Here is a 27,948-nt window from a genome sequence, read left to right as displayed (position 1 = left end):
TAGATATGTTCCCTGATTACAAGGAGCTTACAGTCTAGAGGGAGAGACAGGAATTAATAAAATTAAATTAAGGATTTGTATAGAAGTGCTGTGGGGCAGAGGGTGGAGTGGATGTCAAGTGCTTAAAGGGTACAGCTCCAAGTGCAAGGATGACACAAAAGAGAGTGTATAGGGGAAATGAGGGCTTCGGCAGGGAAGGCCGTTTGAGGGGAAGTAGTTTTAATAAAGCTTTGAGAGTAGTGGTCTGTCCTATCTGGAGGGAAGGGAGCTTCAGGCCAGAGGGAGGATGTGTGTGGAGGTTGGTGGCGAAATCAGTAAGATTGAGTAGTATGAGGTGAGTAGGTTGTCATTAGAGGAGCAAACTTACAACATCCCTGTGAAGTAGGAAAAGGAAGGTATCCTTGTTCCCATTTTGCAGATGGAGTAGCTAAGGAATGAAGAGATCAAGTGACTTGCCTAAAGTCACAAAGCAGGCAAGTTGAAGAGCCAGGATTAGAACCCAGATTCTCTAACTTCCAGACTTGTTGTCATTTAGCCGCATGCATCAGACACTGACCCTCACCCAAGGGGGCTCCCTTACCGGGCCTTTGCCCCTCTCCCCCATCCCAACACCATAGTGCAGGGTGGGGGGATCCCAAGCCGGCCAGTCCAGTAGCAGGAGCGAGTGGGAGCGGACTGGGAACACCCCCTCTCTGAAGTAGAGCTGGGTGTCGGATGGACTTTCAAGTTGCTGGACTTGGAACCCTCTGGGAATTGTTGGCCCCGATAAACCACCCCACAGCCCGGTTAAACCACCGTACTGCTTATTGCTCCCCCAATTCAACACTCAAAAGGCCACGCGTAGAGATTCATAACACGTGCAGGTTCATAATGGAGCTACAGCTGTTAGAACGTGTCTGTGCTCAGTCCCATTGCAATCATTCACTCTCATGTCATGTGTCACCTGGGATAATAGTTGCAGGTTTCTGCTGTTTCTCCTTGGAGATTGCACCAGTGACAGTTGGGGGTCTCGGACATGCCCAGGGTGCAGTAGGGGATGTCATCATCACAGGACACCTTGGATGGCTGTCCAGATGGCTGGACCAGCCCAAGTGAACCTCCTCACCAGCCCTGCACTCACCCCTTTTTTTTCTTCTTTTTTTGTGCTTTTGTTAAGTGCTATGTACCATTCATTCATTCAGTCGTATTTATTGAGCGCTTACTGTGTGCAGAGCACTGTGCTAAGCGCTTGGGAAGGACAAGTTGGCAACATATAGAGACGGTCCCTACCCAACAGCGGGCACTGGTAGATTCAAGATAATCAGGTTGGACACAATCCCTGCCCACATGAGGCTCAGAATCTTAATCCCCATTTTACAGATGAGGTAACTGAAGTGACTTGCCCAGGGCCTTACAGCAGACAAGTGGCAGAGCCGGGATTAGTACCCATGTCCTTCTGACTCTCAGGCCTTTGTTCTATCCACTAGGGCACACTGCTTCTCAGATTCTGCCTCACAATCAATCAATCAATCAATCATATTTATTGAGCACTTATTGTGTGCAGAGCACTGTACTAAGCGCTTGGGAAGTACAAGTTGGCAACATGTAGAGACGGTCCCTACCCAACAGTGGGCTCACAGTCTAGAAGGGGGAGACAGAGAACAAAACCAAACATACTAACAAAATAAAATAAATAGAATAGATATGTACAAGTAAAATAAATAGAGTAATAAATATGTACAAATATATATACAGGTGCTGTGGCGAAGGGAAGGAGGTAAGACGGGGGTGATAGAGAGGGGGATGAGGGGGAGAGGAAGGAGGGGGCTCAGTCTGGGAAGGCCTCCTAGAATCATTACCCTGCCTACCACTATTTTCCCCTGCTGCGAGAATGCCTCCCACTCGGCTTTCCCCCACCTTATCATTCCTACCTTCAAAGCCCACGTCCTCCAGGAAGCCTGCCCTGACTAACGCCACCATCATGACACTCGGACCCAACAGCGCTTACTGTGCGTCAGGACCTGGACTAAGTGCTGGGGTAGATACAAACTAATCAGGTCGCAGCCCCTGTCCCACTTAAGGATCTCCTCTTACCTCTCCGGTCGTTCTTTCTCAGTCTCTTTTGCAGGCTCCTCCTCCCCCTCCCATTCTCTCACTGTGGGGGTTCCCCAAGGTTCAGTGCTTAGTCCCCTTCTGTTCTCGATCTACACGCACTCCCTTGGTGACCTCATTCGCTCCCACGGCTTCAACTATCATCTCTACGATGATGACACCCAGATCTACATCTCTGCCCCTGCTCTCTCCCCCTCCCTCCAGGCTCGCATCTCCTCCTGCCTTCAGGACATCTCCATTTGGATGTCTGCCCGCCACCTAAAGCTCAGTATGTCGAAGACTGAACTCCTTGTCTTCCCTCCCAAACCTTGCCCTCTCCCTGACTTTCCCATCTCTGTTGACGGCACTACCATCCTTCCGGTCTCACAAGCCCGCAACCTTGGTGTCATCCTCGACTCCGCTTTCTCATTCACCCCTCACATCCAAGCCGTCACCAAAACCTGCCGGTCTCAGCTCCACAACATTGCCAAGATCCGCCCTTTCCTCTCCATCCCAACCGCTACCCTGCTTATTCAAGCTCTCATCCTGTTCCGTCTGGACTACTGCATCAGCCTTCTCTCTGATCTCCCATCCTCGTGTCTCTCTCCACTTCAATCCATACTTCATGCTGCTGCCCGGATTATCTTTGTCCAGAAACGCTCTGGGCATGTCACTCTCCTCCTCAAAAATCTCCAGTGGCTACCAATCAATCTGCGCGTCAGGCAGAAACTCCTCACCCTGGGCTTCAAGGCTGTCCATCACCTCGCCCCCTCCTACCTCACCTCCCTTCTCTCCTTCTCCAGCCCAGTCCGCACCCTCCGCTCCTCCACCGCTGATCTCCTCACCGTACCTCGCTCTCGCCTGTCCCGCCATCGTCCCCCGCCCCACATCATCCCCCGGGCCTGGAATGCCCTCCCTCTGCCCATCTGCCAAGCCAGCTCTCTTCCTCCCTTCAAGGCCCTGCTGAGAGCTCACCTCCTCCAGGAGGCCTTCCCAGACTGAGCCCCTTCCTTCCTCTCCCCCTCGTCCCCCTCTCCATCCCCCCATCTTACCTCCTTCCCTTCCCCACAGCACCTGTATATATGTATATATGTTTGTACATATTTTTTACTCTATTTATTTATTTATTTTATTTGTACATATCTATTCTATTTATTTTATTTTGTTAGTATGTTTGGTTTTGTTCCCCCTTTTAGACTGTGAGCCCACTGTTGGGTAGGGACTGTCTCTATGTGTTGCCAATTTGTACTTCCCAAGCGCTTAGTACAGTGCTCTGCACATAGTAAGCGCTCAATAAATACAATTGATGATGATGATGATGATCACAGTCTTAATCCCATTTTACAGTTAAGGTATCTGAGGCCCAGAGAAGTGAAGTGACTTGCCCAAGGTCACACAGCAGACAAGTGGCAAAGCCAAGATTAGAATCCAAGTCCTTCCAATTCCCGGGCCCATGCTATACTCACTAGGCCACAGTACTTCTGCCTTCAAAAGTTCACTCTGTCCCGCTATTACTCAGCTCCCTCTTCTAAGCAGCTCCTTTATTCCTCCCTCACTGACTCACACGCTCACAATCCCATCACTTCTTTCACACTTTTAACTCCCTCCCGAAGTTCTAATTGCACCCACCACCCTAACTCCTGATGACTTTATGGATTGCTTTATTGGCAAAATTGACACCATCAGATGTGATCTCCCCAGAGTTTCTCTAACACCTCCTCACCACTCCACTACACCTTCCTCATTTTTCCTCCTGCTTCCCTGCTGATTGTCCACAAGTCTCCTGCCTACCCTCTCTCTCCGCCCCCTCTTATGCTCCACAGATCCTATCCCCTCTCTCCTCCTAAAACACTTGCACTCACTCTTCTCTCCTCCCTCATTGCTGTCATCAAACTCTCACTCTCTGCCTTCAACCATACTCAAGTCTTCCCTACACTAACAAAGCCCTCTCTACATCTCAGATCCTGCTCCAGCATCTCATCTCTCTGCTGCCATCCCTTTTCCAACTTCTGGAATGGGCCATTTACACCCATTGTCTTTGCTTCCTCTCCACTAACTCCCATCTTAACCTCTAACAGGCTTTCAACCCCTTCACTTCACCAAGATGGTCCTCTCTGCGATCACCAATACTTTCCTTTTAGCCAAATCCAGTGGAGTCTACTCTATCCAAAGCCTCCTTGAGCCCTCAGTTGCCTTTGACACTGTGGGCAACTCCCTTCTCCTTGAAGCATTCCCAGGCCTTGGTTCTGTTGCCACGGTCCAGGCCTGGTTCTCCCCCAACCTCTCTGACCTCTCGTCCTCCTCTGTTCAGTCCTCTGGCGTCTCTTCTGCATCTCTCATCTCTACCCAGATGTTCTGATGGCAGCTGATATTTTCTGTATCTAAAGCCAAACTACAGTCTTCTAGACTGTGAGCCCGTTGTTGGGCAGGGACCGTCTGTATATGTTGCCGACTTGTGCTTCCCAAGTGCTTAGTACAATGTTCTGCATACAGTAAGCGCTCAATAAATTCATTCATTCATTCAATTGTATTTATTGAGCACTTACTGTGTGCAGAGCACTGTATTAAACACTTGGGAAGTACACGTTGGCAACATATAGAGACAGTCCCTACCCAACAGTGGGCTTACAGTCTAGAAGGGGGAGACAGAGAACAAAACAAAACATATTAGCAAAATAAAATAGAATAAATATGTACAAATAAAATAAATGAATAGAGTAATAAATACGTAGAAACATATATACATATATACAGGTGCTGTGGGGAGGGGAAGGCGGTAAGGCGGGGGGGATGGGGAGGGGGAGGAGGGAGAGAGGAAGGAGGGGGCTCAGTCGGATTGAATGAATGAATACACATTTTCCTTCCTAAATCTTCTCCTCCTAACTTTCCTGTCTCAGTTTAATACCACAATCCTTCCTGTAGAAGAAGCCTTGCACTCCTTCAATTGTCACATTCAGTCTACTGCCAAATCCTGCAGGTCCGTCTTCCCACAAACAGCCCCAGGATCCTCTCTGTATTCTCCACCCAAATAGCTACCATTCTAGTACAGTGTGATCATATGGTGGCTAGCCTGTAGCCTCCAGCCCCCATCCCTTCTCTAATTCATACAGCTGCCCAAATCATCTCCCTGTTTCATCAGTGAGCACAACTCTCCTCTCAAAAACCTCCACTGGCTCACCAGTTCCCCTGCCATAAAACACAGACTCTTCACAGTTGGCTTCAAGTCAACCCACCGTACACATTTGCTTTTTCCAGCCGCTCCACTCCAACTTGCTCTCATCACTGCTCCCAAACTAGCCTTCTTACTGAATTTCGTCCTCAACCTTCCTGCCTCAGTTCACTCACTCAATCTGTTCCCCTGGCTTGAAAATCCTTCCCTCCTCAGACCTGACAGACCGCAGCCCTCCCCAAATTCAAAACCCTAGTGAAAACCCACCTCTTCCAACATGCCTGCTCCAGTTCATTCCCAGCATATCCCAAATCATAATAAACCAATCAGCTATCTCTGAAACTTTTGTATTTATTTATACCTATCCTCAGTACATGTCTGTGCATATATTCAGTTTTGTACTTTCAATTATTTATTTTCATTATTTTTAATGGTATTTAAGTGCCCACAATGTGCCAGCCACTGTACTAAGCGATGAAGTAGATACAAGCTTACAATAATAATAATAGTGTTGGTATTTATTATGTGCTTACTATGTGCCAAGCACTGTTCTAAGCACTGGGGAAGATACAAGATAATCAGTTGGTCCCATGTGGGGCTCACAGTCTTCATCCCCTGCTTGAGAAGCAGCGCAGCTCAGTGGAAAGAGCCCGGGCTTTGGAGTCAGAGGTCATGGGTTCAAATCCCGGCTCTGCCAATTGTCAGCTGTGTGACTTTCGACAAGTCACTTCACTTCTCTGTGCCTCAGTTACCTCATCTGTAAAATAGGGATGAAGACTGTGAGCCCCCATTGCCCAAGGTCACAGTGCTCTTCACACAGTAAGCGCTCAATAAATATGCTCAATAAATACATAAATAATAATAATAATAATAAAGCAGCGCTCAATAAATAAATAAATATAAGGTTGGACACAGTCCATTTCCCTTCTTATTTTACAGATGAGGTAACTGAGGCACAGAGATGTTACATCACTCCCCAGGGTCACATGAAAAACAAGTGATGGATCCAGGATTAGAACCCGAGTACTCGAACTCCTAGGCCCATGTTCTTTCTACTAGACAAGCCTACGTCATTGTTGTTTTTAAATACTCTTTGACTACATTTCCCTTTAGAATATAAGTTCCGTATGGTCAGAGAGAAAGTCGCTCGCTTGTTTTTAACTTTCCAAGCATTTAGTACAGTGCATCCTACCAGTAATAATAATAATAATTGTATTTCTTAAGCACTTGCTATATGCCAAGCACTGGAGTAGATACAAGGTAATCAGGTTGGACATAGTCCCTTTCCCACATGGGGCTCACAATCTTAATCCCCAATTTACATATGAGGTAACTGAGGCACAGAGAAGTGATGTGACTTACTCAAGGTCACACAGCAGACATGTGGCAGAGCTGGGATTAGAATCAATCAATCAATCAATCGTATTTATTGAGCGCTTACTATGTGCAGAGCACTGTACTAAGTGCTTGGGAAGTACAAATTGGCAACACATAGAGACAGTCCCTACCCAACAGTGGGCTCACAGTCTAAAAGGGGGAGGCAGAGAACAGAACCAAACATACCAACAAAATAAAATAAATAGGATAGAAATGTACAAGTAAAATAAATAAATAAATAAATAAATAAATAGAGTAATAAATATGTACAACCATATATACATATATACAGGTGCTGTGGGGAAGGGAAGGAGGTAAGACGGGGAGATGGAGAGGGGGACGAGGGGTAGAGGAAAGAAGGGGCTCAGTCTGGGAAGGCCTCCCGGAGGAGGTGAGCTCTCAGCAGGGCCTTGAAGGGAGGAAGAAAGCTAGCTTGGCGGATGGGCAGAGGGAGGGCATTCCAGTCCCGGGGGATGACGTGGGCCGGGGGTCGATGGCGGGACAGGTGAGAACGAGGTACGGTGAGGAGATTAGCAGTGGAGGAGCGGAGGGTGCGGACTGGGCTGTAGAAGGAGAGAAGGGAGGTGAGGTAGGAGGGGGCGAGGTGATGGAGAGCCTTGAAGCCCAGGGTGAGGAGTTTCTGCTTGATGCGCAGATTGATCGGTAGCCATTGGAGGTTTTTGAGGAGGGGAGTAATATGCCCAGAGCGTTTCTGGACAAAGATAATCCGGGCAGCAGCATGAAGTATGGATTGAAGTGGAGAGAGACACGAGGATGGGAGATCAGAGAGAAGGCTAGTGCAGTAGTCCAGACGGGATAGGATGAGACCTTGAATGAGCAGGGTAGCGGTTTGGATGGAGAGGAAAGGGGGCTCCCATGTCCCCTGATTCACAGGCCCGTGCTCTTTCCACTAGACCATGCTGTTATCCCCGCCACACTACGCTACCAGTGGGCACTCAGTAAATGCTATTAACACACTGCTACTGCTACTATCAATCAATCAATCGTATTTATTGAGTGCTTACTGTGTGCAGAGCACTGTACTAAGCGCTTGGGAAGTACAAGTTGGCAACATATAGAGACAGTCCCTAACCAACAGTGGGCTCACAGTCTAAAAGGGGGCTCTGGGAACCAGAGCAGAACAGGGGCCTGAGGTCACCCTCTTTATCAGGACTCTATGGAGATGCAGAGCAGAGGGACAAGGAACGGAGCAGATGGCTAATCATTCATTCAGTTGTATTTATTGAGCGCGTACTGTGCAGCGCACTCTACTACGCACTTGGGAAGTACAAATGGGCAATATAGAGACAGTTGCTACCCAAGAACGGGCTCACAGTCTAGAAATCCTGCCCCTGCCCTGCTAGCAGACCAGCCCCTCTCTCCCACAAGAGTGAAGGCTGGACAAAGCCACCATACAGCATTTAGTGTGCTGGGGAGGTGGTGGCTGGATTTTGCCCAGGACTAGATGTGGGCAGGGAATGTGTCTGTTATATTGTATTCTCCCAAGAACTTAATAAGTGACCCCGTTTTTGGGTAGGGACCGTCTCTATATGTTGCCAACTTGTACTTCCCAAGCGCTTAGTACAGTGCTCTGCACACAGTAAGTCCTCAATAAATACGATTGAATGAATGAATGAATAATTCAGTGCTCTGCACCCAGTAAGTGCTCAGTAAATACGACTGACTGACGGACTGTTTGCTTAGAGAACCAAGATGCCCGGATACTGTTCCCTTCAGGTGGGTTTAACACATAACTCTGATTGGGGTGGTCCGCATGGTTGAATTGTAACCTGTTCCTCTCTTCCACCCCATCCCCTTAGGCCAGGAGCACCCCTCCGCCCCATCCCCCCACCTGCCATGAGCCAGATATCAGATTTGCATTTAATGTAATGGTCTCAGGCTCAGTATGGTGCCTGGCACCAAGAAACCATTGGTAAACGTTCTAGGGATAAAAAGAGTAACAGTTATAACATAATTCTAGCAATTATATAATTATAACATAATTTTCTTGTTAAAGAATAACAATTGTAATGTTTTTTGTCTCTTCAGGAGTGATTTTACAGATCTTTTTGACATTGTGATTACAAATGCCTTGAAGCCTGGTTTCTTCTCTCAAATCCCAAATCAAAGACCATTCCGGACTCTTGGTAAGTCTCAGTGGGGTGGGGAAGAGGGGCAGGATGGCAGTTGTTTAGAATGCATCTCCCTTGGTTTCAAAATCACATAGTTTGGCATGTTTTAGCTACCAGTCAGTCGATGGGGCAGCATCCTTATTCCATGGACCCCAGAGTTCAGGAAGAGGACAAACCTCTCAGGGTCTGCAAACTCCCCTCACACACACACAGCTAGACAAGCTGCTATTAGTAATAGTACTTGTTAAGCATTGACTGTGTGCCAAGGTGTGTTCTAAGTGCTGGGGTAGATACAAGTTAATCAGGTAGGACACAGTATCTGTCTCACTTGGAATTCAAGCTTTGAGGCCCTGAGGGTCTTGGGCATAAAGATTCTCTCCCTCATTCAATCAGTAGTATTTAATAATGATGGTATTTGTTAAGTGATTACTATGTGCCAAACACTGTTCTAAGCGCGGGAGAGGACACAGTCAGGTTGTCCTCTCAGTAATCAGGTTGTCCCACATGGGACTCACAGTCTTAATCCTCATTTTACGGATGAGGTAACTGAGGCACAGAGAAGTTAAGTGACTTGCCCAAAGTCACACAGCTGACAAGTGGCAGAGCCGGGATTAGAACCCATGACCTCTGACTCCCAAGCCCGGGCTCTTTCCACTGACTGCTTCTCATTTATTCATTCATTCATTCATTCAATCGTATTTATTGAGCACTTACTGTGTGCAGAGCACTGTACTAAGCGCTTGGGGAGTACAAGTTGGCAACATATAGAGACGGTCCCTACCTAACAGCGGGCTCACAGTCTAGAAGGGGGAGACAGAGAACAAAACAAAACATATTAACAAAATAAAATAAATAGAATAGTAAATATGTATAAGTAAAATAAGTAGAGTAATAAATCTGTACAAACATATATACAAGTGCTGTGGGAGGGGAAGGAGGTAGGGCAGAGGGGATGGAGGGGAGAGAGGAAGGAGGGGGCTCAGTCTGGGAAGGCCTCCTGGAGGAGGTGAGCTCTCTGTAGGGCTTTGAAGGGAGGAAGAGAGCTAACTTGGCAGATGTGCGGAGAGAGGGCATTCCAGGCCCGGGGGAGGACGTGGCCCAGGGGTCGACGGCAGGCCAGGCGAGAACGAGGCACAGTGGGGAGGTTAGCAGCAGAGGAGCGGAGGGTGTGGGCTGGGCTGTAGAAGGAAAGAAGGGAGGTGAGGTAGGAGGGGGCGAGGTGATGGAAAGCCTTGAAGCCAAGAGTGAGGAGTATTTGCCTGATGTGTAGGTTGACTGGTAGCCACTGGAGATTTTTGAGGAGGGGAGTAACATGTCCAGAGTGTTTCGGCACAAAGATGATCCGGGCAGCAGCGTGAAGTATAGATTGAAGTGGGGAGAGACAGGAGGATGGGAGATCAGAGAGGAGGCTGATGCAGTAATCCAGTCGGGATAGGATGATGATGATGGCATTTGTTAAGCGCTTACCATGTGTAAAGCACTGTTCCAAGCGCTGGGGGGATACAATGTGATCAGGTTGTCCTATGTGGGGCTCACAGTCTTAATCCCCATTTCTACAGATGGGGGAACTGAGGCTCAGAGAAGTTAAGTGACTTGCCCAAGGTCACACAGCAGACATCTGGTGGAGCTGGGATTCAAACCCATGACCTCTGACTCCAAAGCCCATGCTCTTTCCACTGAGCCACACTGCTTCTTATAAGCAGTGATGAGAGATGAGATGAGAGATTGAACCAGCAGGGTAGCAGTTTGGATGGAGAGGAAAGGGCGGATCTTGGCGATGTTGTGGAGGTGAGAGCGGCAGTTTTTGGTGACGGATTGGATGTGAGGGGTGAACGACAGAGCAGAGTCGAGGATGACACCAAGGTTGCGGGCTTGTGAGACGGGAAGGATGGTAGTGCCATCAACAATGATGGGAAAGCCAGAGAGAGGGCAGGGTTTGGGAGGGAAGATAAGGAGTTCAGTCTTGGACATATTGAGTTTTAGATGGCGGGCAGACATCCAGATGGAGATGTCTTGAAGACAGGAGGAGACACGAGCCTGAAGGGCGGGAGAGAGAGCAGGGGCAGAGATGTAGATTTGGGTGTCATCAGCGTAGAGATGATAGTTGAAGCCGTGGGAGCGAATGAGTTCACCAAGGGAGTGAGTGTAGATAGAGAACAGAAGGGGACCAAGAACTGACCCTTGAGGAACCCCCACAGTAAGGGGGTCGGAGGGGGAGGAGGAGTCCACAAAAGAGACTGAGAATGAAGGGCCGGAGAGATAAGAAGAGAACCAGGAGAGGACAGAGTCTGTGAAGCCAAGGTTGGATAGCATGTTGAGGAGAAGGGGGTGGTCGACAGTGTCGCAGGCAGCTGAGAGGTAGAGGAGGATTAGGATAGAGTAGGAGCTGTTGGTTTTGGCAAGCAGGAGGTCATTGGTGACCCTTGAGAGGGCAGTTTCGGTGGAATGTAGAGGACGGAAGCCAGATTGGAGGGGATTGAGGAGAGAGTTGGCGTTGAGGAATTCGAGGCAGTGGGTATAGACAACTCATTCAAGGAGTTTGGAAAGGAATGGTAGGTGGGAAATAGGGCGATAACTAGAAGGGGACTTATTGAGCACTTATTGTGTGTGGAGCACTGTACTAAGTGCTTGGGAGACTACCATACAACACAGGTGGTAGATGTGTTCCCTACCCACAGGGAACTTTCAGTCTAAAGCTACCAGTTCAATCAGTCAATTGTATTTATTGAGTACTTACTGGGTGCAGAGCACTCCACTAAGCACTTGGGAGAATACAGTACAACAATAAACTGACAAGTTCCCTGCCCACAGCAAGCTTAAGGTCTAGAGGGAAATAGTTTTATGAGAAAAGTGGTATAAAAGAGTCCAAAATCAGCATTCGGATGAAGTCTTCATTCTTGAAAAGAGCAGTGGTGGTTAATACTGATGAGTTTAATAATAACTGCAAAGTCGTGGGAACTTTGAATGTCAATCAATCAATTGTATTCATTGAGAGTTTGCAGAGCACTGTACTAAGGGCTTGGGAGAGAACAATGTAACAGGGTTGGTTGACATGTCAACTAGAGAGCTTTTCCCTACTAGTAAGTACTCGTTGATACCAGTTTTATTTCAAACCAGAAATAAAAACAAACGCTCCCCTCCCTCCCTCAACCCTTATCTCTCTGGGTTATTCAGGAGCATTCTCTCCCATTCGGGCAGCAGAACCGATTGGCTGTCTTCACAGATTAGATAGCCAACACGAAGAACTCTGCTACTCACTCCATTCCCACTGTACTCATGGGCATCAATCAATCAATGCTATTTATTGAGCGCTTACTATGTGCAGAGCGCTGTACTAAGCCCTTGGGAGAGTACAATGCCACAGAATTAACAGACACGTTCCCTGCCCATAACGAGCATATAGTCTCGTGGGGGAGGCAGTCATTAATATGAATAAGTAATTTATAATTTTTAATATAAAGATATGCACACAAGTGCTGTGGGGTTGAGAGTGGGGCGAATATCAGCTGTCCAAAGGTCACAGATCCAAGTGAATAGACAGTGCAGAAGGGAGAGTGAGCCGGGCAAAAGAAGGCTAAATGGGAGAAGGAAATGTGACCTTAATAATGCTTTGAATGTGGTCTGGCATATATGGAGGAGGAGGGAGTTCCAGGTTAGGGGAGGATCTCGGGAAAGGGATCGGCAGTGAAATAGACAAGATTGGGCCACAGTGAATAAATTCCTTACATTCTACTATTTCTCCTCTGTAATTTATTTTAGTATCTGTCTCCCCCACTAGACTGTAAGCCCCCTGTGGCCAGGGAATGTGTCTACTAACTCTGCTTTTTGTTGTTGTTTTTTTAAATGGTATGTATTAGGTGCTTATTATGTGTAAGGCACTGTACTAAGTGCTGGGGTAGCACTTAACAAATACCATTTAAAAAAAGAGAGCTTGGCCTCTGAAGTCCCACCTGGCCCCTGTGGGCCTCTGTCATTATCATTATCATTGTCAGTTCTGCTGAGTGCAGGAGCTACGTTCAGCAAGGATTTTTGAGCTAATACATAGTAATCAATCAGTCAGTGATATTTATTGAGTGCTTTCTGTGTGCAGACCACTATACTAAGTGATTGGGAGAGTACAATGTAACAGTTGGTAGATACATTCGCTGGTGTTTTAAGCACTAAGTGCCAAAACACTGTACTAAGTGCTGGGATTGATATAATAATAGCAGATTGGACAGTCTCTGTCCCACAGGAACTGTCATTCATTCATTCATTCAATCGTATTTATTGAGCGCTTACTGTGTGCAGAACACTGTACTAAGCACTTGGGAAATACAAGTCGGCAACATATAGAGACGGTCCCTACCCAACAACGGGCTAACAGTCTAGAACTGTTCCACACAGGACTCACAGTCTAAGAGGAAAGGAGAAAGGATGTTTATCTCCATCAATCAATCAATCAATCATATTTATTGAGCGCTTACTGTATGCAGAGCACTGTACTAAGCGCTTGGGAAGTACAATGCCACAGAATTAACAGACATGTTCCCTGCCCATAACGAGCATATAGTCTCGTGGGGGAGGCAGTCATTAATATGAATATGAATATGAATAAGTAATTTATCTCCATGTTACAAGTGAGGTAACTGAGGCACAGAGAGGGTAGGTGGCATGCCCAGAATCACCCAGCAGTCAAGATCCAGGTCCTTGGGTTCCCAGGCCCATGCTCTTTCCACTAGGCCATGCTGCTTCTGTGCATGCTGTGGGGAGAAACCAAGCAGTGGGAATATGAGGTTCAGAGCTTCGTGGCGCAGCCTGAGAATTACACATTGACATTCAAGGCTCGTCACAGAGGAAAGGTTTGCAGGGAAAGAGTGCTAGGGTTACCCAGACAGGACACTGCACCCTCTGGAAGGGATGATGCTTCCACCCCAAGACAGCTCCACCCGGGATTGGGGCAGGGAGAATGCTGACGTGTTTTTCTGGGGCTCACACGGGTGGACACACAGTTGTCTTGTCCTTATTTTCAGTGTCTGCATGGGGGTGGGGCTGGTGGAAGAAGGCTGGTCCCAGGTGGGGAAAAATTACGAAAGCTGCAGTGAATAATAATAATAATTATGATGATAATAATGATAGTATTTAAGTGCTTTACCATATGTCGCGCACTATTCTAAGTGCTGGAGTAGATACAAACAAATCGGCTGCAACACAGTCCCTGTCATGCATTCATTCAATTGTATTTGTTGAACATATTGTGTGCAAAGCACTGTACTAAGCTCTTGGGAGAGTACAATATAAAAATAAACAGACACATTCCCTGCCCACAACGAGCTTACAGTCTAGAAGGGGAGACAGACGTTAATATAAATAAATTATAGATATGTACATGGGTGCTGAGGGGCTGGGAGGGGGGATGAATAAAGAGTGATGCAGAAGGGAGTGGAAGAAGAGAAAAGGAGGCAAGGTATACATTCATTCACTCAGTCATATTTATTAAGCGCGTACTGTGTGCTTAGCACTACTAAGCACTTGGGATTGTACAATCCCTGCCCACAATGAGGTTACAGTCTAGAGGCGGGGAGACAGACTTCAATACAAGTCAACAGACGTCAATATGAATAGCAGACAAGAGGCAGAGCCGAGATTAGAAACCAGGTCCTTCTGACTCCCATGCCATACCCTATCCACTAGTCCATCCTGCTGTGTGGGAAAAAGCCATCTCTCCCATCCTGCCCTGATGAAGCCTTAGAAGTAGAATTTGCCTCCCACTGCTGCCTCCTGTAGCGATGGGCAGTGGCTCTCTGGCCTTTGGGTCCTGGTCAGTCACCGGGCTCTGGCTGCTGAGGGTGTCGAGGGGGAAATGTGGTCCTTATCGGAGAAAATTAGCCACTGAGGTCTGCTTGGGAGCTGTCTGATCCAGGCCCTGCTCTGCTGCTCGCTCCTGGGTTTCATTGAACCTTTTCTCAGTGTTGTGGGTTGCCGGTGTCATGGGTTGCCGGCAGGATGCTCCCAGCTGACAGGGCTCCTGAAAGGTGGCCTTTGAGGCACAGAGTGCTAGGGTGAGGCAGAGACTGCAGAAAGCGGCTCATAAACAGGCCCTTGACAGAGTCCTTGGGCCATGCCAGGAATCATGCCTGTGTTGGAAAGGGAATTTTCACACACCCATAAAGGTCCAGCACGAGCTGAACAGATTGGGCCGAGAGAAATAACATGTGGGCTCCAGGCAGCTGAAGCCACTGTTTATTCAGTCGGTCTTTCAGGTAGTGACTCTTAGACTGGAAGCTCATTGTGGGCGGGGAATGTGTCTGTTTATTGTTATAGAGTACTTTCCCAAGTGCTTAGTACAATGTTTTGCACATGGTAAGCACTTGGTACGTATGATTGACTGACTGAATGACTCGGTTTGGGTTTGCTGATGTCCAAAGCACTTGGCTGAGCAAGGGGTTAAATTCATGGGAGGGTGTTGTAGAGGCAGAATACATGATGCTTGCTGTAGCAGAGCATCTAGACTAACAAGGAAAATGGACCCAAAGTAATTTACAGATAGAAATAAGAGGAGTCTGAAAAGATTGTGGAAAAAGCAAATGCTTAAATAGTAGAATCTATAAATCTATACATACAGAAATGCTATACATAAGAGGCTGTATATGTAATTGGAGGGGGTTTTTCTGAGATAATTTATATCACCCAGATCATGGGCTAGCTAACTCCCCCATCAAGAGGGAAGCAGCATGGCTCAGTGGAAAGAGCACAGGCTTTGGAGTCAGAGGTCATGGGTTCAAATGCCACCTCCACCAATTGTCAGCTGTGTGATTTTGGGCAAGTCACTTAACTTCTCTGGGCCTCAGTTACCTCATTTGTAAAATGGGGATTAAGACTGTGAGCCCCCTGTGGGACAACCTGATCACTGTGTAACCTCCCCAGCACTTAGAACAGTGCTTTGCACATAGTAAGCGCTTAATAAATGCCATCATTATTATTATTATTATTATTAAGAGGCCTGTTAGCCCCTCACTCGGGATGGTACGGTCACTGTGAATGGTAATTCCTTGACAAAAATGTCAGCCTCCAAACCTTTTTGCCCATCCTACTCCAGGACTTTTAGCTGGCAGCTGCTGCTTCTTCTGCTGTTTGTCCTCAGTCTGTGAAATGGATCTAGTGGAGTTATGTCCAGCTAGTGAGGGCCTCTAGGCAGGAAGCCAGCAAATATTTGCCAAAACTGCCCCAGTGAAAGCAGATGGTACAACAAAGGAAGTCAGCAAATATTTGTAACCAGCTAAGGGGCAATAAATCACCTGGACCCCTCTAGTCTGTAAACTCATTTTGGGCAGGGATGTGTCTATCAGTTGTCATATATTGTACTCTCCCAAATGCTTAATACAGTGCTCTGTACACACTAAGAGCTCAATAAATGTGATTGATTGACTGACTGAGAGGTTAGTCAAGGAAGGCCTCTTGGAGGAGATAGATTTTAGTAGGCATTTAAAGATGTGGAAAGTGGTGGTTTGTCAGATATGAAGGGGGAGGGAGCAGCAGGCAGGAGAAAGGACAGGAGCAAGGGGTCAATGATGAGGCAGTTAAGATAAATGTACAGTGAATAAGTTGGAGTTAGTGAAGTGTGGAGACCGGGTTGTAGCGGGAAATGAGAGGGGGGAAAGAGCTGACCAAATGCCTTAAATAATAATGATGATATTTGATAAGTGCTCACTATGTGTCAAGCATTGTTCTAAACACTCGGGCAGATACAAGCTAATGAGGTTGAACAGTCCCTGTCCCACATGGGGCTCACAGTTTTAATCCCCATTTTACAGATGAGGGAACTGAGGCACAGAGAAGTTAAATGACTTGCCCAAGGTCACATAACAGACAAGAGTGTAGAGCACTAGACTAAAGACTTGGGAGAGGACACCAGCTTTTCTTACTTGAAGTATTTTAGACTGTGAGCCCACTGTTGGGTAGGGACTGTATATGTTGCCAATTTGTACTTCCCAAGCGCTTAGTACAGTGCTCTGCACATAGTAAGCTCTCAATAAACACGATTGATGATGATGATGATGGCAGATCCAAGAGAATGGATTTTGAACTGGATTGGTGAATCTGGTGATTTGGAAATAAGTCCATCCTTCTCATAATATGGAATGAACATTTAGCCAACCAAAGTGCACCATGGTTAGTGACAAATACAGCCTTGCTTTCCCAAGAGTTGAAAGAAGGAGATAGAGAAGCATCATGGCCTAGTGGATACAGCACGGACCTGGGTTCTAATCCCAGCTCCGCCAAGTTTCTGCTGTGTGACCTTGGGCAAGTTACTTCACTTACCTGTGCCTCAGTTATCTCTTCTGTGAAATGGGGATAGTGTCCAATCTGATTAGCTTGTTTCTACTCCAGTGCTTAGTACAGTCCCTGGCAAATTGTAAGGGCTTTACAAATACCATTTTTTAAAAAAGGGAATTAGAAGTGTAGAGTCATTCTCAGAATGAGCTGGAGAAGTCATTTTGTCCAGCTCCTAGCCTTCCTGCCCTAGCGTGACTTTTTCAGTTCCTCCATATCCGGTTAAAGTGCAGTGGCTAAACATACCCCCAGATCTCTAACAATATTATGAAGCAATAATATCTTCATATTGTGGTCGGGTCACATGACAGTAAGAATAGTGCAGTAGTTCATTGCCTCCCATTAGTTTTTTTTTTTTTTGGTTGTTTGTTTATATTTGCTTACTATGTGCCAGTCACTGTATTAAACGCTGGGGTAGATACAAGCTGAGATTTTTACATGTCCCAGGGGCTCACAGTCTTAATTCCCATTTTACAGATGAAGTAGCTAAAGCACAGAGAAGTGACTTACCCAAGGTCCCACAGTGGACACATAGCAGAGTCAGGATTAAAATTTAGACCCTTCTGACCCACAGGCCCATGTTTTATCCACTAAACAACACTGCTTCTCAGTTCTGAAAGTAAGAATTTAGAAATTCGAGTATTTTCATGAACCTGGAGGCCACTAAAAGCATAATACTAGTAGGAATTCACACCAGACCCTGCCCACTTTCCAAACAATGTAGCCTAGTTGAAAGAAATCCCTGGTGGAGTGTGGAACAAAATTGCTTCCCTACTGGTGTTTCCCTTCCGGGTGCCAGAGGGCATTGGTGCCCTTGAGGCCTTTGAGTTGGAAACTAGGCTGGGAAGCTCATTGGCCTTATAACATCTAGTGACCAATCGCCAGTATAAGAACAATTGAAATTTAGTTGTCAGGAGTATGTCATAGTCCATAAACTAAAGAAGTCCACTGAGCTATTCCCCCACACCCCTCAAAGCCATCAGCAGGAACCCACGATGGAGAGGCAGACTCTCCCCCTCTAGAACGTAAACTCATCGTGTGCAGGGAACTTGTTCACCAACTCTGTTACACTTTCCCAAGTGCCTAGAACAGTACTCTGCACACTGTAAGTGCTCAGTAAATGCCATTGATTGATTGAATGTGGGAGAGGATCTTTATGCCCAAGACCCCCAGGGCCTCTAAGTGTCCTGTAATAATAACAGCCTGTCTGCTTTGTGTATGGGTGGGGGGAGTTTGCAGACCCTAAGGGTTTCATCCTCCACCTGAGCCCTGGGTCCATGGAATGAGGTCACTGCCCCAGTGAATCACTGCACGGGTCAAACAGGATAGGGTGAGAGATTGACCCAGCAAGGTAGCGGTTTGGATGGGGAGGAAAGGGTGGGATCTTGGCGATGTTGCGGAGGTGAGACCAGCAGGTTTTGGTGACGAATTGGATGCCTGGGGTGAATGAGAGAACGGAGTCAAGGATGACACCAAGGTTGCGGGCTTGTGAGACGGGAAGGATGATAGTGCCATCTACAGTGATGGGAAAGTCGGGGAGAGGACAGAGTTTGGGAGGGAAAATGGGGAGCTTAGTCTTGGACATGTTGAGTCGTCTCTGCAGGGGTAGACGTGCCAGAGCAAGGAAAATCCTGAAAACATTCCCCCAGTGGTGATGTACCTCATCTCTCACGGTTATTAGAATGGTCATCATCATCATCATTACTATTATGATTATTATTATATTTGTTAAGCTCTTATTAAGTGTCAAACACTGTTTTAAGGTAACCAGGTCAGACATAGTCCTTGTCGCAGTATAAGTAGGAGGGAGAACAGGCATTGACTCCCCATTTTACAGATGAGGAAACTGAAGCACAGAGAAGTTGAATAAAATGATGGCATTTGTTTAGCGCTTACTATGTGCAAAGTACAGTTCTAAGCGCTGGGGGGAATACAGGGTGATCAGGTTGTCCCATGTCGTGAGGTTCACAGTCTTCATCCCCATTTTACAGATGAGGGAACTGAGGCTCAGAGAAGTTAAGTGACTTGCCCAAGGTCACACAGCGGACATGTGGCCGAGCCGGGATTAGAACCCATGACCTCGGACTCCCTAGCCCGGGCTCTTTCCACTAAACCACGCTGAATGACTCACCCAAGTTCACAGAGCAGGCACCTGGCAGAGCTGGGATTAGATCCCAGGTCCTTTGACTCCCAGGCACATGCTTTATCCACTAGACCAAGTTGTGCTACTGTGACTGCTGTGATCCTTGTTTTGATCATTTATTGATCTTTCTTGATCATCATAATAATATTTGTTAAGTGCTTACTATGTGCCAAGCACTGGTGTTAAGATAATCAGGTTGGACCCAGTCCCTGCCCCATATGGGTCTCCCAGTCTAAGTGGGAGGGAGAACAGGTATTGAATCCCCATTTTACAGATGAGGAAACTGAGGCCCAGAGGATTAAGTGACTTTAGTAAGGTCACACAAAGCAGGCAAGTGTGAAATTAGGATTAGAACCCAGGTCCCCCAACTCCCAGGCCCATGTTTTATCCACTAGGCTATGCTATTCCTCTGTGACTATTATCCTTGTTTTGATCATTTATTGTTGTTGATGTTATGGTATTTGTTAAGCGCTTATTATGTGCCAAGCACTGTACTAAGTGCTAGGGTAGGTACAAGTTAAACAGGTTGGACACAGTCCCTGTCCCATATGGGGCTCACAGTCTTAATCCCCATTTTACAGGAGGTAACTGAGGCGCAGAGAAGTGAAATAAGTTACTCAAGGTTACACAGCAGACAAGTGGCAGAGCTAGGATTTTAGAACCGAGGTCCTTCTGTCTCCTAAGCCTGTGCTCTACCACTAGGCCACACACCTCCCATATTATAATTATTGTTATTATTACTATTAATAATAATAATTGTTAAGTGCTTGCTATGTCCCAAGCACTTGTAGCTACAAGATAGTCAGGTGGGACACAGTCCTTGCTTGATATTACATTCTAAGGGGGAGGGAGAACAAGTATTGAATTCCCAGTTTACAGATGAGAAAACTGAGGCATAAGGGAGTTAAATTACTTTCCTAAAGTCACACACAGCAGGGAGTTGGCAAAGTTGGGATTAGAACCCAGGTCCTCTGAGTCCCCTATGTGTCAGGGTTAAATTCCCCCCATTTTAATAATAATAATAATAATAATAATAATAATGGCATTTATTAAGCACTTCCTATGTGCCAAGCACTGTTCTAAGCACTGGGGAAGTTACAAGGTGATCAGGTTGTCCCATGGGGGGCTCACAATCTTAATCCCCATTTTACAGATGAGGGAACTGAGGCCCAGAGAAGCTAAGTGACTTGCCCAAAGTCACACAGCTGACAGTTGGCGGAGCCAGGATTTGAACCCATGACCTCTGACTCCAAAGCCCGTGCTCTTTCCACTGAGCCACGCTGCTCCTACGGAACCAAATACAGTTATAAGCACAGAGTCAGTCCTTGACAGGAGGCAGCAATAGCAGTGAAACTTAATAGGTTTTGGTGAATCCTGAAGTCTCCTCGGAGGGGGCGTCATCACACTATGATAGTCAGGAACCACTGAAGGAGACAGAAAACACCCTTGAGCCTAGAAATGCAGGGAGCAGTGGCATTCCAGGTTAACTGAAACAAAATCAGCACTCCAGGCGTGGTTTTTTTTTCCAGTCCTGAATGTCAGTGTTGGTTAAATGAAGCCAAATCAGCACTCCAGGTGTGGTTTATTGCCGTGTCTGTCAGCGTTGCTTGGATGATGAGTTGTTTACCAGGAACGTTTCTGGGACTTACTTGTGACTCAGCAGCGTCAGCCAAATTAAAAGATTTTGAGGGAGGCGGCGGCTAAAATTGCGGGGAGAAATGGTGGAACTAAGACCATCCCAGCGGCTCTCGGCCTTGGAGGGAATTTGCGATCCGAGGGGAAGGGGGCGGGAGAGCCACGGGGGACCTTCAGAAATGTACGGTTAGAGCTCCATCTCGTAGTTACAGATATCAAATTCTAGGCCCTTTCTTTTGCCTCAGCTGTTTAGATCGTAGTAGTTTTCCAGGCAGCAGGAAGAGAAACATTCCTGGCGTTCCTTTAGAGCCCAACTTTTTGACTGCGGCTGCTGTGGCCCCAGCTAGCGGGTCCTGCTGACTGCATGGAGCTGTGCCGCTGGAACCGGTCCATCGACCGTGTTCCTAGCCCCTGCCCCCTCCCCCTGCCTCCGTCCTAGCCTCCGAGCCCAGCCCCAGCCCCACCGGCTGTCCAGGCGTTCAGGACAGGCCTGGGCGGGGGCTTCCTGCGCTCTAGACGAGTCAGAGTTCAGCCAATTCCGGACCAATAAGCAGAGACGGCAGATTAATAGAGGCCATTCTGCTTCTCCCCTTGGGGGACCCAGGCCAGCCCAGAGAAATGGAGCCAGATCAATGGAAAGTTTCTCCCGCGCACAGACTCCTATTAATCCTTATGACATTTTCCAGGCGGAAACTTCCACGTACGCCGCGAGCCCGACTTGTTTTTTAAAACTTGTGGAGTTAAAATATTCCATGAGGGCTAGTGTGAGAGGCCATCTGTGACGGGGCAGCAGGAGAGAGAACCTTAGGGCCTTGCTCTGGGGGTGATGGTGACTAATGTGAAAACAGGAAAGCGGGAGTTGGTGGGGAGGGGCAGGCAAGGCACACCTCCTTCCAGAAGCCTTCCCTGACTAAGCCCTCCTCTCCTCTTCTCCCACTCCCTTCTGCACCGCTCTTACTTGCTCCTTCATTCATCCTCTCTCCCATCCCCGCAGCACATACATATGTATGTATATATCTGTAATTTATTTATTTTTCTGTTTATTTATATTAACGTTTGTCTCCCCCTCTAGACTGTGAGCTCATTGTGGGCAGGAATGTGTCTGTTGTTAAATTGTACTCTCTCAAGCGCTTAGTACAGTGCTTTGCACACAGTAAGTGCTCGATAAATAGGATTGAATGAATGAATGAATGAGGCAAGAGGCCTGCGTAGGGGCTTGGCTGTGGGGACCCAGGGGAGGCAGGATGGTCTAGTGGAAAAAGCACAGTCCTCAGAGTCAGGAGACACAGGTTCTAGTGCCGGCTCTTATGTGAGACCTTGGACAAGTCACTGAACCGCACTATGCCTCAGTTTCCTCACCTGTAAAATGGGTGTAAGATACCTTCCTTTCTCTTAGACTGTGAGCCATTCAATCATGTTTATTGAGTGCTTACTGTGTTTGCAGAGCACTGTACTAAGCACTTGGAAAAGTACATTATATGAGAGTTGGTAGGCACGTTCTCTGCCCACAGGGAGCATACAGTTTAGAGGGAAAGACTGACATTAATATAAATAAATAAATTATGGATATGCACATAAGTGCTGTGAGCTCTATTACTGTGTCATACCTGTTTATCTTTTTGCACAGTGCTTGACACATAGAAAGCACTTACTAAGTACAATCAGCAGCAGCATCTAGGCCAAATCTGTTGGCCTTTCTCTTGACTCACTGGGGCACTAGGAGGACTCCAGTTGCCCATTCATTCATTCACTCATACTTATTGAGTGCTCACTGGGTGTAGAGCACTATACTAAGTGCTTGGGAAAGTACAACACAGCAATAAACAGTGACATTTCCTGACCACAGCAAGGTTACAGTCAAGTTGTGGGGAGACAGACATCAATATAAATAAATAAAATGACAGATATGTACATAAGTGCCATGGGGCTGGGAGGGGGGAAAAGCAAAGAGAGCAAGTCAGGGCGATGAGAAGCGACTGGGAGATGAAGAAAAGTGTGGCTTAGCCTGAGAAGGCCTCTTGGACGAGATGTGCCTTCAGTAAGGCTTTGAAGCTGGGGAGAGTAACTGTCTGGCGGATTTGAGGAGGGAGGGCATACAAACTAGAGGCAGGACCTGGGCTAGGGTTCAGCAGTGAAAGAGGCAAGATGGAGGCGCAGTGAGAAGGTTAGCACCGGAGTAGTGGAGTGTGCAGGCTAGATTGTAGAAGGAGAGAAGTGAGGCGAGGTAGGAGGGGGCAAGGTGATGGAGTGCTTTAAAGCCAATGGAGAGAAGTTTTTATTTGTTACGGAGGTGTAGTTTTTGGGGGAGTGGTGTGACATGTCCTGAACATTTATGTAGAAAAATGAGCCAGGCAGCAGAGTGAAGCATGGCCTGGAGTGGGGAGAAACAGGAAGCTGGGAGGTCAGCAAGGAGGTTTATGCAGTAATCCAGGCAGGATAGGATGAGTGCCCTTCCTCCTCCAAGGTACTCCAGGGCAGCACTCTTCCCTGCTCTTAGGCAGGGCAAAGCATCAGACCCTAAAGTGTCACACCCTCACCCCGAAACGCGCGTGCGCGCGTGCACACACACACACACACACACACACACACACACACACACACACGTTAGCCCCAAGATCCTTTGTCTCCAACCCAAAGACGCTTGAAGGAACCACATGCCGAGCCCACTCCTGGTTCGGAATGGACTGTCCCACCCCCTTACATACCCTCCTTTGACTTTCCTCCAGTGACCCAGCATGGACTACTTGTCCATTGAGTTATCCAACCTCCTCTGAAACCTGCTAAGATTTCCTTCTGAATTCCCTTCCTGTTTTCTCAAGAAGCATGGCCGGAAACCACAGATGAACTGATTTGTTTAATTCAGCCATCTCCGCATTAAACAGAAACTCCTCACCATCGGCTTTAACGTGCTCAGTCAGCTCTCTCCCTCTGACCTAACCTTGCTCCTTTCCCACTTCCCACTCAGCCTGGGAACTTTGCCCCTGTAATGCTAGCCTACTCACTTTGCTTCGACCCTGTGCCCATGCCCTCCCTGCTGCATGGAACCCCTTTCCCCTTCATCATCATCATCAATGGTATTTATTTAGTATTTACTCTGCACACAATGCTATTCTAAGCTCTTGGGTGAGTACAACACAACAGAGTTAGCAGACAGGTTCCCTGCCCACAGTGAGCTTACAGGCTGGAGGGAAAGACGGACATAAACATAATTATACATTTATAATGTATAATTTAAAGATATAAAGCCCTATTAAAGTCACATCTCCTCCAAAAGGCCTTCCCGGCCTCGGGGAAGCAGCGTGGCTCAGTGGAAGGAGCACGGGCTTTGGAGTCAGAGTTCATGAGTTTGAATCCCGGCTCCGCCAATTGTCAGCTGTGTGACTGGGTAAGTCACTTAACTTTTCTGTGCCTCAGTTCCCTCAACTGTAAAATGGGGAATAAGATTGTGAGCCCCCGTGGGACAACCTGATCACCTTATAACCTCCCCAGTGCTTAGAACAGTGCTTTGCATGTAGTAAGCGCTTAATAAATGCCATTATTATCATTATTATTATTCCCTGACTAACCTCTCATTTCCCCACTCTATTTGCCCTCTCTTCTGTGCCACCTAGGCACTTTGATACCCACTCCTTCCCCACAGCACTTATGCTTTTGCTTATCCTTATACTTTGTTACTTCCCCTACTTCTAATTGATTTTAACATCTGTCTTCCCCACTAGACTGTGAGCTCCTTGAGGGTGGGGACCATGTCTGCCTACTCTATTGTATTCTCTGAAGTGCTTAGTACAGTGTTCTGCATGTAGTCAGCACTCAGTAAAAAACACTGATTGATGATTGAGTGATGGATTCAAACTCCGGGTATTTGGCTTAATCCTCCAAATGGATAAAAGGTAGAAGTAGAAAGCCTTCTTGGCATGGAGAGACGGGCATACCTTTGATGGTGGCAAATGAGCTGCCAAGAAGGCATTTGCCCTCACCTCAAACCGCCTGCCCCTCAACCCACACTCCCCCTCCTTCACCTGTCTACTTGTTCTGTTTCGCTGTCTGTCTCCCCCTTCTAGACTGTGAGCCCGTTGTTGGGTAGGAACTGTCTCTACATGTTGCCGAATTGTACTTTCCAAGTGCCTAGTATGGTGCTCTGCACACAGTAAGCGCTCAATAAATACGATTGAATGAATGAATGAATGAGTGAGTGAATGAATGAATGAATGAATGAATGAATGAACAAGGTGAGCGGAACGTCACCTCCTCAAAATCCAGCCTGGAAAATCTAATGAAAGGTGCCCATGACCTTTCCATTAACCTCCTGAAGCTCTCCTCAAAGAACCATTGTCCTTTCACTTACTGTCTTAAATCTCAGTCCAAAGTAAATGGGCAACAAAAGGTTTTCTTCATCGCTTTTCAGTGTAGAATTTCAGGCCAGGATCTATTCCGTCCAAAAATGAATTCCTCCCCTCTTCCTGCCTGCCCGCGGTAGCCACGACTCCTAGACCCTGGAGCATGGGCAGAGCAGGGGGACAGCCGCTACAGTGGCCAGACGTGGGTGGAACCTGAGCATTTGGGAGTATGATTCAGGATGAACACTTCAACATTCCGGAGGTTTTTAAGAAACGATTGAGCTGGCCAGGATGCAGATTGAAAACAAAGAGCGTGAGACGGAGATCCCCGCCCCGTTTGAGGTCCTCAGAGTTCCCCGTGGTTTTCCTTCAGAGACCCCCACCGCCCTCTGTGTCTGTCTGGAAACTGGTGACCCGGCCGAGTGAGGCCAAGCCTGCGTGCTCTGAGGAGCCTGACTGAGGCTCAGACTCAGAGAAGCAGCGTGGCTCAGTGGAAAGAGCACGGGCTTTGGAGTCAGAGGTCATGGGTTCAAATCTGGCTTCGTCAATTGTCAGCTGTGTGACTTTGGACAAGTCATTTAACTTCTCTGTGCCTCAGTTGTCTTATCTGTAAAATGGGGATTAAGACTGTGAGCCCCCCGTGGGACAACCTGATCACCTTGTAACCTCCCCAGCACTTAGAACAGTGCTTTGCACATAGTAAGCGCTTAATAAATGCCATTATTATTTCTAGACTGTGAGCCCACTGTTGGGTAGGGACCGTCTCTGGATGTTGCCAACTTGTACTTCCCAAGCACTTAGTACAGTACTCTGCACACAGTAAGCGCTCAATAAATACGATTGATTGATTGAGGGGAGGGGTGGGGGGCGGTGGATTCATCCTCAGACACTTGTTCTCACATGGCAGGCAGGGTAGGAGCACAAATGCACCCTGTAATGCCAGGGACAAGTCTTGCAGCATGGGTACAGAGAGGCAGAATCCCCTGCCTCAGATGCCAGAACATTGGACGGTTCTGACTGTTCTGGTCAGAGAAGGTCCAGCTGGGAGCAGAAAGGACCCTGGGAAATGTAAAGAGGCCTGCTTTTCCTGTTGCGGTGATTGACTTATATTTTCTCTTCATTTTACCATAGTCTTCTGGTTCTCCCCTTTTAGACCACGCGCTCCCTATAGGGCAGGAAGTTTTGTCGGATTCAGTGTCCTTGTACCTCTCCCTGGTGCCAAATGAATTTCTGGATCCGGAATAAACACTTAAGAAACACCAGAAACAACAATAATAATAATAAACAATGACATTCAGGAACTACTTGTCTCTTAGCACTGAAGCTATACTTAAAGTTGCACAGGACGGGACATGTGAGGAGAACGGATGAGAGATCAAATGAAGCTCTACTCAAATGTAGCACTTACTACAGTCCTCTGCACACCGTAAGCGCTCAGTAAATATGATTGATTGATTATCCTCACTTCATCATAGTTGCTCTGGGAAGGATATGTGAGGAGAATGGATGACATAAATTCATGGGGCAAGATAACTCCTTAAAATTGTTGGGTAGGGACCATCTCTATATGTTGCCGAATTGCTTAGTACAGTGCTCTGCACACAGTAAGTGCTCAGTAAATACGATTGAATGAATGAATGATGTGGGCGAGAGGTCGGCGGTGAGATAGATGAGATCAAGGTACAGTGAGTAGGTTGGCACTGGAGGAAGAAAGTGTGCGGTCTGGGTTGTAGTAGGAGAGTAGTGAGGTGAGGTAGGAGGGGATAAGGTGATTTAGTGCTTTAAAGCCAATAGTGAGGAGTATTTGTTTGGTGCAGAGGTGGTTGGACAACCTGGAGTTTCTTAAGGGGTGGGGAAACATGGTCTGAACATTTTTGAAGGAAAATGATTAGAGCAGCAGAGTGGAGTATGGACTAAAGTGGGGAGAGACAAGAGGTAGGGAGGTCTAGCAAAGACCTCTTCTCGACTGTGCCTCATTCTCAGCCCTCCTACCTTGGACCCCAGATCACAGTCCACCCCATTTTCAAAGTCTGACATCTCACCTCTTCCAGGAGACCTTCCCTATTAATTTTCCTTCTCCCCAGGTCATAGCCTCCCAAATACCACCGCAGCATTGTGCCTCCTCTATAGCTATGCACAAAATTGCAATCACCCATAGTACGTATGTGTGTGTGTATATCCTTGCATACTCTACTGTTTAACTACTTGTTCATCCACATATTCATCTTTCTATTCTCTCATTCCTCCTATCTTCAGTTTGATTTTTTTTTATGGTATTTAAGTGCTTTCTATGTGCCAAACACTGTTCTAAGCTCTGAGGTACATACAAGATAATGAGGTTGGACACAGTCCCTGTCCCACATGGGGCTCATAGTTTTAAACTCCATTTTACAGATGAGGTAACTGGGGCACAGAGAAGTTAAGTGATTTGCCCAAAGTCACACAGCAGAAAAGTGGCAGAGCTGGGATTCTGATCCAGGTCCTTCTGACTCCCAGGCACGTGCTCTATCCACTAGGCCATGCTGCAGTTATTTTGTTTCAGTCTCCCCTGGGAGATTGTAAGCTCCCTGAGTACAGGTTCTTGTCTCCTAATACTCTTGTGCATTCTTAAGTGCTTAGCACAGTGCCCTACATGCAGTTATTGAGGTAATTGTTAAGCTCTTACTATGCGCCAGACACTGTACTAAGCGCTGGGATGGATAGAAGCAAATAGGGTGAGTCACAGTCCCTGTCCCACATGGGGCTCACAGTCTTATCCCCATGTTATAGATG

At 47.1% G+C, this 27,948-nt stretch overlaps 1 protein-coding gene across 1 annotated transcript in view; it reads left to right on the top strand.

Moving 5' to 3' along the window:
• The window catches only part of NT5DC1 (5'-nucleotidase domain containing 1), a 204,153-nt gene that overhangs the window by 138,736 nt on the left and 37,469 nt on the right, over positions 1 to 27,948 (top strand). Inside the window, exon 8 of the mRNA XM_038770169.1 lies at positions 8,666 to 8,763. Coding sequence (XP_038626097.1) covers positions 8,666 to 8,763 — 98 coding nt within the window. The remainder of the gene's footprint in view (positions 1 to 8,665; positions 8,764 to 27,948) is intronic.

Source organism: Tachyglossus aculeatus, chromosome 2, assembly GCF_015852505.1.
Source record: "Tachyglossus aculeatus isolate mTacAcu1 chromosome 2, mTacAcu1.pri, whole genome shotgun sequence".
NCBI lineage: Eukaryota > Metazoa > Chordata > Mammalia > Monotremata > Tachyglossidae > Tachyglossus > Tachyglossus aculeatus.
The sequence above is the reverse complement of the archived record's forward strand: the minus strand, read 5'-3'. Positions and strand labels throughout refer to the sequence as shown.